Raw genomic sequence first — 11,894 nt, 5'->3', positions numbered from 1 at the left:
AGAGACGGGGTTTCACCATGTTGACCAGGATGGTCTCGATCTCTTGACCTCGTGATCCACCCGCCTCGGCCTCCCAAAGTGCTGGGATTACAGGCTTGAGCCACCGCGCCCGGCCGGTAGATTACTTCTAATAGAAAATTTCTTCAAATGATTGTGGCCTACACAGCTGTTTTCAGGTTTTTGTCTACTTTTGAGAAATCATATGTCTAAAGTACTAAGGTATTTTCACTTGATACATGTATTATCAAAATACTTTAACAAAGAAAATATAATTATCCAAGCATTTCTGTGTTGCTTCACAGCAAAAATAATTAACATGATAGGTAACATATATTGATCAAGTGTAGCATACTATTCTAAATGCTTCACATAGATTAACTAATTTAATCTTCATAACCCTATCAGTGTGAGTGCTGCTGTCATTCCCATTTTACAGATGAGAAAACTGAAGATGGATTTAGATGTTCAAAGTCACACAACTCATAAATATGTATTCCTAGTAAATGTATATATTTACTGATGTCTTATCCTTTAAAGATTATCATTGCTTTAGTATTTCTTAGCTCTAGAATTATTTATAATGCACATCTTAAAATGTACATTTGCCAGAGTTCTTAATCAGCATTCATTGTGTCTATTGTGTACACCAAACTGTTACTACCAAACTGAAGACAGCCTCATGCAGGTATATAAAGCAGTAAATTTGATCTGTTTCTAATAGAACTTTTCTTTTTAGTTGATGAAACACACCAAGAACTTGATGAAGTCAGTCTACTTACTGCTATCACAGTGTTTATTTTGTCTACCAGTCCAGAAGTAACTACTATCCCATGCCTTCAGAAGCGCTGTATTGATAAATTTAAAGCTACTCTTGAGATAAAAGATCCTATGGTAAGTGTCAAGTGTCTTTTAGCAGAAAGATGTTTGTGATAGGACTATGGCCAGGCTTTTGCAAAATTTTCTTTGTGATTTGTTGACTCCAATAGGAGGTATTAGACTACAAATTTTTGTTTTTAGATTTGGATTAATTTCTGTTCCTAGAGTGACAAAGTCCAATAACAGTAGTCTTGTTCTTCAGCCCTAAGGGTAGAGGATAGTGGCAGAAAAGGAAATTTTAAAAAACTAAATTTGAAATGGAGGAATCTTAAGATTGATGTAGCACTAGAACTTTATAAGGGACTTGCAAGATACTTCGTAGTATATTATAGTGGATTTTCTTTAAAAAACAAAAACAAGAGAAAGGGAGGCCAAGCACTGTGGCTCATGCCTGTAATTCCATCCAGCGCTTTGGTGGGACATGGTGGGTGGATTGCTTGAGGCCAGAAGTCTGAGAGCAGCCTGGGCAGTATGGTGAGAACCCATCTCTACAAAAAATACAAAAATTAGCGAGGCATCGTGGCACAGGCCTGTAGTCCCAGCTACTCGGGGGCACTGAGGCAGTTGGATCACTTGAGCCTGGGACCTTGAGGCTACAGTGAGCTGTGATCATGCCACTGCACTCCAGCCTGGGCAACAGAGCCAGACTCTGTCTCAAAAGAAAAAAAGACCCCAGAACATACCTTCAGTAATATGATTGTGAAATAACAGGACCCATTCCAAAAGCAATACGCACAAATTGATCCCATTCCTTTATGGCCCATTCATTTGACTGAGTAATTTCCTATTTTTTATGTGCCACTAGGTGAATTCATAGCCAATGATCACACATATATCTACTCCTGAAGATATAGGAACCAGATTTTCTCTCAGAAAAAATAATTATTAAAATACCATTACAGTTAATAAAAGTTGATTTATGTATTTGATGTATAGTCATTTCCTTTTATCCTCTGTCCTTTTGCCTGTTGCCTGCAGGAGCTTTGTATAGCAGTCTCCAAGTGGGGGCTCTGATGCATGATGACACTTAATTAGTATGGTCCAGACATGGTTCCTTGAAACACTTAGGCCATGACATTTGAACATCAAATACATCACTTTTGTCTAAAACATTTTCTGAAATCAACAAAATATCTTTCAGGGTTGTATGTGTTTTGTTGTTTTGGGTGTTTTTTTGTTTCATTTTGCTTTCTACGCATAAAAATGTTAAAGGAGGGCTTTGGGTGGTGTTTTTGTTTTTGCTTCACATTATGGAGAAAGACGTGAGGGGAGAAACGGGAATTAGAGAAAAGAAGAAAAAGTAACCACTCAGTTTGTTTCCCTGTTGTACCTATACACCTTTTTCCCATTCCAAACTGTCCCAACCACTGTTAGCACAGAAGTTTGATTGCCTGTTGGCCCTTGGACTTTCAAAATTGAAGATAAATTAGAAATAAATTTAAATGCCTTTGCTACTTTAAAGAGCAAAGAGTCCTCAGGTACTTTTTAAAAAATTTATTTATAGTATTTGCTGTTCTTTTCTCTTATCTGATTAGGTACAAATCAAGACCTACCAGCTCCTACATTCCATCTTTCAGTATCCAAATCCAGCTGTTTCCTACCCATATATTTACTCTTTAGCATCCTGTATCGTGGAAAAACTACAGGAAATAGACAAGAGAAAACCTGAAAACATTGCTGAGCTTCAGATCTTCCAAGAAGGCATAAAGGTCTTAGAAACACTGGTTACTGTTGCTGAAGAACACCATCGTAAGTGTCAGCACTAAATTCATACTAACTCAGAATCTCTACAAAAATCAGGATTTTACTGTTACTTAAATTACAAAACAGTTAATCACATTATATCTGTATTTCACATTCATTGAAAGGTGTTATATTAATCCCAAGTATTGATATTATTTAGTATTAATTTAGAAGAGATTGGTCAAATTGTTTTCTTCAGTGGGGAAAAATGTATACAGATCAAGTGCGTTTGCATCCTTGTATTATGAATATTTATGTCCCTGAACTTATATCATTTGTTTACTTTCTAGGCTCTCAGCTGGTGACTTGTCTTTTGCCCATCCTCATTTCCTTCCTTTTGGATGAAAATGCTCTGGGATCAGCAACTTCCATAATGAGAAGTTTACATGACTTTGCTTTGCAAAGTCTCATGCAGATTGGACCCCAGTATTCATCTGTTTTTAAAAGTTTAGTGGCTTCTTCTCCAGCCCTAAAAGCCCGCCTTGAGGCTGCTATAAAGGGCAATCAGCAAAGTGTGAAAGTCAAGATACCGACATCTAAATATACTAAGAGTCCTGGAAAAAATTCAAGCATCCAATTAAAGACCAATTTCCTCTGATGTCATTTTTTTGGAATAGTAAGCACCTTAATATAATACTTGATCATTTCCTTCTCTTTGGGGACAAAAGTGACATGTTAGACACAGTGCTCTTGGAGGTCTAGTTGATTGTTTTACCTTAAATAGCTGTAACTTTTCAAAGTAACAGCATACTTAACATTTTTTTGTGCTGGGGAGGGGGGTTGTGTTTTTTTGTTTTTTTGTTTTTTTGTTTTTTTTTTTCATTTAAAAAGACAATGGAGCTATCTTATCAGGAATTTTAAGAAAGTGCTAAAGAACTTAAGTTACCAATTCACTGCTGTAAAAATGAAATGGATTTCTTCTAATAGTCCATACACATGTGGCATACTTAATACTGTGATAGATAAAAATATGGCTCTAGCGTAAATGATCTGCACTAATATCGTATCCCAATTGCTGATTTAAAATTCTGCTTTGGCTGGGTGCCGTGGCTCACACCTATAACCCCAGCACTTTGGGAGGCTGAGGCGGTTGGATCATGAGGTCAGGAGTTCAAGACCAGCTTGGCCAAGATGCTGAAACCTCATCTCTACTAAAATATAAAAATTAGCTGGGCATAGTAGCAGGTTCCTGTAATCCCAGATATAGGGCAGGAGAATCGTTTGAACATGAGAGGCGAAGGTTGCAGTGAGCTGAGATCGTGATACTGCATTCCAGCCTGGGTGACAAGAGTAAGACTGCGTCTCTAAATAAATAAATATAATACTACAAATTACAGCTTTACAGTGTAACATAAAATTTGGTATCTATATCACAGTTTTTCACCATCCTTTGGTTTAGTTTTTATTGGCTTCAGAAAATGGAAGTTTTACTCATCTTAAGTAGAATAAGTCATCTTCACTATTTTTCAAATGGATTTTTATTTTACTTCTGTTTAACCAATTTTGTTCATTTTCATTTGTGGCAAACATATCAGTGAGTTTTAATATAAGTTCATATCTATATTGTATTTAAATCAACTATGGGTTTCTATAAATGCCAAGCTTAGTACAACAAATTTAGGTTATCAGTGAATACAAGTATGTTTTTTTAACATGAAACATATTTTATTATAGAGAACAGATTAATGAGGCGAGGCATGGTGGCTCATGCCTGTAATCCCAGGACTTTGGGAGGCTGAGGTGGGCAAATCACGAGCAGCCTGGCCAATATTGTGAAACCCCATCTCTACTAAAAATACAAAAATAGCCGGATTGGTGGTGGGCACCTGTAGTCCTAGCTACTTGGGAGGCTGAGGCAAGAGAATCGCTTGAACACAGGAGGCCGAGGTTGCAGTGAGCCAAGATCGCACCACTGCTGCACTCCAGCCTGGGCGACAGAGCAAGATTCTGTCTCAAAAGAAAAAAGATTAATGATAAAATCATATTGGTTAAAAATATTTTTAACCCTGCTCATGGTCGTTGATTCTTCTATTCAGTGTTACACTGTATGAATCAAGCAGTATGTCAAAACAGAGCATTTCCCTGTTAAAAACTACAAACTGAAGTGCTAGGGGCATGTCAGAATTGAGAAAACACTTTGAAGCAAAAGTAATGTGATGTACTCTATTTTAGTATGTTTGTATGTAAATACTATTGTAAATTGTTCAGAGTGACAACATTTGACAAACTCTCAACACTACAATCAGTTTTTCTAAATTACATAAATAAAGCTAATTTTCTTTATCACTCTTGTATTTTTAAATTATTTTACCAACAAAAGATGGCAGGTTGGTTTCTTTCACATGGATTCCAGAAAATCAGCCTTTTTTTTTTTTTTTTTTTTTCAGAAGAGCCCTTTCTTTGGAGCATTCTTTGTGGTGCTTTAGATTCTCTGTCTCTTCGTAAGTGTCTCTCTATCTCTTCCTAAGTGTTCCACTGAGTGTATATTTCTTATTGTTCCCTTTACCTAAAATGTCCTTTTCTCTCCCCTCTTCTGTCTGGTGATTGCCCACTCCTTTACAGCCTGGCTTAAATATCACGTTTTCTTGGTAACTCTCCTTAACACTTCTTAACTTCTTCTTCCACCAAACAAATTTAACTGCTTCTTCATCTGTGTTTCCGTAGTGCTTAATATATTCTATGCATAAAAAATCGCATTGCAATTTGATTTTGTTTTGTTTTGTTTTTTGAGCAAAGGTCTTGTTCTGTTGCCCAGGCTGGAATGCAATGGTGTGAACACAGCTCAGTGCAGTGTTGACCTACTAGGCTCAAATGATCCTCCTGCCTCAGCCCTGAAGTAGCAGGGACTACAGATGTGCGCCTCCAAGCCTAATATAAAAAATTGTTTGTAGATAAGAGGTCTCACTACATTGCGCAGTCTGGTCTCAAACTCAAGCTATTCTCCCGCCTTAGCCTCCCAAAGTGCTAGGATTACAGGTGTGAGCCACCACGCCCAGCCCACATTGCATTTTAATTTTATCTTGTCTCAGACTGTGCCTCTTCAAAGGAAGAAATTATGTCTTCTATAACTGGCTCACTTAATAGCTATTGAATTGCACTGGTACAGGATGGATCGGGATTCAACTTCTTTGCCAAGCCAAATTCTGAACTAGGTTGTTCTCAGAATGTAACTAATTAATTTGACTTAGGGATTTAAAAAAATTGTCTGTTTTAGCTGTTTCATTTACTTTGCTCTTAAACATTAAGATTTCTACTCATTTAGTAGCCTAATGTCCTGAATATTTTGGATTAAAGGTGCTTATGTCAATAATTAGGAAAAAAACTATTATGTCCAGTGTCATGGAATTAGGAAATCTGAGCTATTATTAAATGTATTGCCTTATTTAATACAACACTGAATTCCCAGGACTTTTGCAAAGCGGGCAGATCACCTGAGGTCAGGAGTTTGAGACCAGCCTGAACTACATGGAGAAACCCTGTCTCTACTAAAAATACAAAATTAGCTAGGCATAGTGGTGCGCACCTGTAATCCCAGCTACTCAGGAAGCTGAGGCTGGAGAATCATTTGAACCCAGGAGGCAGAGGATGCAGTGAGCCAAGATGGTGCCATTGCACTCCAGCCTGGGCAACAAGAGTGAAACTCTGTTTCTAGATAGATGATAGATAAATAGATAGATAGATAGATAGAGTGTGTGTGTGTGTGTGTGTGTCCTTACCGATAAGGAAATTAAGGCTTAACAGCTAGAATTTGAACCCATCTTTCTGATCCAAGCATCCACGCTGGAGACAGAAAAACTGCTCTGGCAGTCCCGATTCCATCAAGGTATAGCTTTTCTCCTCTTTGAGCACTCTGGGCTCCCTCAGGAGCCTTTCTCACTCTTCGTTGAAGATACTTTCAATTACATTTCTCCAAATTACGACTAAAAAGTCTCTGGCTAGTACATTAGGAAAAAGTTTTTAGAAGTGTCCTCTACAGTTTCTATGGGAATAGATTATATGCTTAGATATTGACGAATCTAATTCTAATAAAACACTTGCCTATAAATTAGCTTGGTAACTCTTTACAAATTAAAAATGTTGATTAGCAACTTGGATGAAACCATCAAAATTGTGTAATACTTGTCTTGAGCTTAATTTTTCCTAAGATAAGAAATAGAGGCAAAGCTACTAGTTAAGTCATACTATTTAGCCCATTGCTTAAAAGCTTAAAAGCTTTTACTTATATAAAACAAATTTCACCATCAACTTAAGGAACATTAAGGCCCTTGAAAAAATACAAGTAACTACTATAAAAGAGGTATGATTGTGAGGTTTGGGCTTAAAATTTATTTATTTAAAAAAAAAAAGGAGGTACGCATATAGTGCTATGGGAGCCCAGAGAAGAAAACTGGAGCTTCCAAGATCAATTTTATGGGCTAAAGAATAGCACTTGATGGAATAGATACATAACCCGAGTCCTTTTATTAAACCAATATCTAAAACTGTTTAATTACATGTATGATATGTAACCCCAAAATTATGACCTATTATTAGATAAAATGCTGAAATGTATTCACAACTACAGTTATGTACCACCTATTTCCCCAAAACTTTGCTTTTTGTTTTTTAACATGGAGTCTCCCTGTGTCACCTAGGCTGGAGTGCAGTGGCACAATCTCACTACAACCTCTGCCTCCCAGATTCAAGCAGTTTCTCCCTCGACCTCCCAAGTGGCTAGGATTACAGGCATGCCTCATCACGCCTGGCTAATTTTTGCAATTTTTTTCTTTAATAGAGATGGGGTTTCACCATGTTGGTCAGGCTGGTCTTGAACTGCTGACCTCAAGTGACCTGCTGGCCTCGGCTTCCCAAAATTCTAAGATTACAGGCTTGAGCCACCTCACCTGGCCTGGTCTACTTTTTGTGGTATTAGCAAAAAAGAAGGTCCAGCTCAGTGGCTCACGCCTGTAATCCCAGCACTTTGGGAGGCAGGTTCGAGACCAGCCTGACCAAAATGGTGAAACCCCAATCTCTACTAAAAATATAAAAATTAGCCAGGCATAGTGGCATGCGCCTGTAGTCCCAGCTGCTCGGGAGGCTGAGACAGAGGAATTGCTTGAACCGGGAGGCAGAGGTTGCAGTGAGCCAAGATCACACCACTGCACTCCAGCCTGGGTGACACAGGGAGACTCCATCTCAAACAAACAAAACAAAAAGAATAAAAAAGAGAAAATGGAGGCTGGGCATGGTGGCTCACGCCTGTAATCCCAGCACTTTGGGAGGCCAAGGTGGGCAGATCACGAGGTCAGGAGTTCAAGACCAGCCTGGCCAACANAAAAAAAAAAAAAAAGTAAAGTTATGCCCAGTGGAACAAGAAAGGGAAAATTCTGGCTATTTTATTTTTTCGAGATGGAGTTTTGCTCTTGTCCAGGCTGGGGTGCCATGACGCAATTTCCGGGTCACTGCAACGTCTGCCTCCTGGGTTCAAGTGATTCTCCTGCCTCAGCCTCCCAAGTAGCCGGGATTACAGGCACCTGCCACCACGCTTGGCTAATTTTTTGTATTTTTAGTAGGGACAGGGTTTCACCATGTTAGGTAGGCTGGTCTCGAACTCCTGACCTCAGGTGATCCCCCCCACCTCAGCCTCCCAAAGTGCTAGGATTACAGGCTTGAACCACTGCACCCAGCCATTTTTGTTTATTTTTAAAGAGGCAGCCTGTTTCTTTCATGAACCATATTCTGTTTTTTTTCATGCTTCAAGAGTAATCAGTTATGGCTTGCAGCACTGCACAAATTAATGGTATAAGCATACATCTCAAATGTGATAACTTCAGAATCCAAGAGAATTGTCCCAAGGGCTGGGCACAGTGGTTCACACTTGGAATCCCAGCAATTTGGGAGGCTGAAGCAAGAGGATCTCAAGCAGAGGAGTTCGAAGTTACGGTAAGCTATAATTGTGCCACTGCACTGCAGCCTGAGCTACCAAGTGAGACCCTATCTTAAATACATACATAATTTTTAAAAAAGAATCATTCTACAGCAGTGCTAGCACCTCCTCCAGGAGACTGTTGCTGTCAGCCAGCCCCCTTCTCCACAGTAACCATGTGCGACCGAAAGGCCACAATCAAAAATGGGGACATGTCAGAAGAGATGCAGCAGGACTCAGTGGAGTGTGCTACTCAGGCGCTGGAGAAATACAACATAGAGAAGGATATTGCAGTTCATATCAAGAAGGAATTTGACAAGAAGTACAATCCTACCTGGCATTGCATCATGGGGAGGAACTTCGGTAGCTACGTGACACATGAAACCAAACACTTCATCTACTTCTACCTGGGCCAAGTGGCCAGTCTTCTGTTCAAATCTGGTGAAAAGAAGACTGAAAAGGCCGGGCACAGTGGCTCACGCCTATAATCCCAGCACTCTGGGAGGCTGAGGCAGGTAGATCACCTGAGGTCAGGAGTTCAAGACCAGCCTGGCCAACATGGTGAAACCCCATCTCTACTAAAAATACAAAAATTAGCCAGGCGTGGTGGTGCACACCTGTAATCCCAGCTACTCGGGAGGCTGAGGCAGGAGAATCACTTGAACCTGGGAGGTAGAGGTTTCATTGAGCTAAGATCAGGCCATTTCACTTCAACCTAGGCAACAGAGTGAGACTCTGTCTCATTAAAAAAAAAAAAAAAAAAAAGCATGGACTCTTGTGCCACACACAGTGATCCATCCGAAAACAAGGACTGCAGCCTAAATTCCAAATACCAGAGACTGAAATTTTTCAGCCTTGCTAAGGGAACACCTTGATGTTTGAACCTTTGTGTTTTGTACAGGGCATTCTCTGTACTAGTTTGTTGTGGTTATAAAACAATTAGCAAAATAAAAAATTAAAAATCATTCTAGGCCCAAGTTATATCCTCCATGATGACATAGACCATGTTTTCTCTGATCTGTATCCCACTAATAAGGAGTAGGGTCAATCCCTTCCTTTTTATAACCTGCAGGCATTTCTTCATTATCCCAGATATGCATCGAGCCTCCCACAATCTCACCAACATTCAGCATTAACACGTTGACAGATTCGGTAAGACAAGAATGCTCAGGATGTCCCTGCATATAGAAGGACTTGATCACAGGAAATCAACAGCAAGATTGGTTAATTAATGGAGTTGTCATCAGTCTCAGGAACTTTGGGGATATTTTCTCCAAATTCCTAGGAAGTTCCATATCTTTTGTTTACATATTGTTTTAGCCACACCATAGCATCTGTTTAAAAGGCCATTTGGTGGACTTAAAGTATGGGTTCAGGTTATATATTCATTGCCAGTGACTTCAAGACTACCACATCACAAACCAAGTCCTCCAATTGGTGCAGGAGGTCCTCAAAGATGAGGAAAGTGCACCCAGCTTCCACATGAGTATATTCAGCGGAGTGCCTTCAAATTCCGGATGCTCTGCCCTGTATGACTATGCAATACAAAAATCATCTGGAATGCTGGAATGCATGTCTCCGAGTCAGAAATGCCAGGCTAACGCAGTGGCTCGGGCCTGTAATCCTGGCACTTTGGGAGGCTGAGGTGGGCGGATCATCTGAGGTTGGGATTTTGAGACCACCGTGACCAACATGGAGAAACCCCATCTCTACTAAAAATACAAAAAATTAGCCAAGTGTGGTGGTGCATGCCTGTAATCCCAGCTACTCGGGACGCTGAGGCAGGAGAATCACCTGAACCTGGGAGGTGGGGGTTGTGGTGAGCCGAGATTGCGCCATTGCACTCTAGCCTGGGCAACAAGAGCAAAACCCCATCTCAAACAAAAAAATGCCTCTTCCTTAGGCTGAGCACAGTGGCTCACTCCTATAATCCCAGCACTTTGGAAGGCCGAGGGAGGTGGATTGCTTGAACCCAGGAGTTCGAGACTGATCATGATAGGAAGCAGAAAAACTCTAGGCAGACAGCAGCAGGTCCTTGAAGCTCCACCCTCAAGCCGAAAAGTCTGAGACTGCGGTCAAAAGTGAGAACTTCCATCCCTGTTTCCCCACTCAAATGTTGCCTTTTCCTAAACCACCCATGGCCCTGCCCCCTCATCCTGTGCCTATAAATACCCAGACTCAGCCGGCAGAGAGAAGCAGCTGGACATCGGAGGGAAGTGGCTTGACTTCAGAGTAACAGCTTGATGGCGTAATTTCAGAGAAGAATCTGGCTGAAGACAGCCAGACTTCAGGGGAAGAGTACCTACCCCTCCATTCCCTTTTAGCTTCCCTTTCCACTGAGAGTGACTTAGCAATAAAATCCCCTGCATTTACCATCCTTCAATTTGTGTGACCTCATTTTTCCTGGACGCCGGACAAGAGCTTAGAAGCCACAAGTGCGGATCCAAAAGGGCCCACTGAGCTGTTAACATTTAAGCAGTCCATGGAGGGCAGAGCTAAAAGAGCACTGTAACATGCCCTCTGAGGCTTCAGGGGTTGTGGCCACCACCCCTCAACCGCCACAGTTGCTGCCATGGGGCCTCAAAAGCACTCACTCCAGCTCCTGCACCTGCTCACCGGCACACTCCCTCCCATGAGGGGTGGAACGCAGCAGGTCCAAGTGAATGGAGTTCACCCCTACCAGCAGCACCAAACTGGACAGATAGTTCCAGCAGTCATGCACTCCAGTTCCCACCTCTTTCACTCATATGCTCCCTCCCGTGAGGAGTTGAGAGCTGCAGCCTGAGTAAATGAGGTAACCCTATTGCAAGTCCTGCAAAGGGATCAAGGAAATATCCTACCTACTTCATCACCAGCCGAGAAATGTGGTGAAACCCCATCACTACTAAAAACACAAACATAAGCCTGGCATGGTGGTACACACCTGAAATCCCCATTACTCGGGAGGCTGAGGCTCAAGAATCACTTGAACATGGGAGGCTGAGATCACACCACTGCACTCCAGCCTAAGTGACAGAGCAAGACACTGTCTCAACAAAAAAAGCCTCTTCCACCAAATAGTCAAGCTTGAAGAGTATAACACCAACGTGGGCAACATAGTGAGACCTGCTCTCTACTGAAAAAAGAAAATCTACCAGGCACACTGGTGCACACCTGTAGTCCAAGCTACTTGAAGGGAGGATGAGGTAGAAGAATGGCTTAAACCAAGGAGATGAAGACTGCAGTGAGCCACCATTGCAATAGTGCATGCTAGCCTGGGCAACGAAGTGAGACCCTGTGTCAAAACAAACAAAAAAGTGTAGCACCACCTCTACTGGCATTTGCATATTTTTAGAGGAGTAACTTCACCGTACCCCCATCAAAGAAGTGA

At 41.0% G+C, this 11,894-nt stretch overlaps 2 protein-coding genes across 7 annotated transcripts in view; both read left to right on the top strand.

The window, feature by feature from the left end:
- Window positions 1-3,923, top strand: part of HEATR5A (HEAT repeat containing 5A) — a 131,744-nt gene extending 127,821 nt beyond the window's left edge. For all 6 annotated transcript variants that reach the window (XM_017537605.2, XM_017537606.2, XM_017537609.2 and 3 more), the window contains 3 exons: window positions 737-891; window positions 2,412-2,625; window positions 2,910-3,923. In XM_017537605.2, the coding sequence (XP_017393094.1) occupies window positions 737-891; window positions 2,412-2,625; window positions 2,910-3,217 (677 nt within the window). In that variant the 3' untranslated portion in view covers window positions 3,218-3,923. The remainder of the gene's footprint in view (window positions 1-736; window positions 892-2,411; window positions 2,626-2,909) is intronic.
- A 4,357-nt stretch (window positions 3,924-8,280) lies between these two features.
- On the top strand, window positions 8,281-9,479 carry LOC108310540 (dynein light chain 1, cytoplasmic-like). The gene has a single exon (XM_017537611.2). The coding sequence runs from the start codon at window positions 8,701-8,703 to the stop codon at window positions 9,010-9,012; it is 312 nt and encodes a 103-aa protein (XP_017393100.1). The 5' UTR covers window positions 8,281-8,700; the 3' UTR covers window positions 9,013-9,479.
- The last annotated feature ends 2,415 nt before the right edge of the window (window positions 9,480-11,894 follow it).

The sequence above is a fragment of the Cebus imitator genome, unplaced genomic scaffold (genome assembly GCF_001604975.1).
Source record: "Cebus imitator isolate Cc_AM_T3 unplaced genomic scaffold, Cebus_imitator-1.0 Scaffold104, whole genome shotgun sequence".
Taxonomy (NCBI): Eukaryota; Metazoa; Chordata; class Mammalia; order Primates; family Cebidae; genus Cebus; species Cebus imitator.
Note: the sequence above shows the minus strand (reverse complement) of the source record. Positions and strands in the feature narration are given on the sequence as shown.

Coding starts and splice junctions, on each gene's coding strand:
- LOC108310540 (XM_017537611.2), top strand. CDS start 8,701: ATGTGCGACCGAAAGGCCACAATCAAAAATGGGGACATGTCAGAAGAG.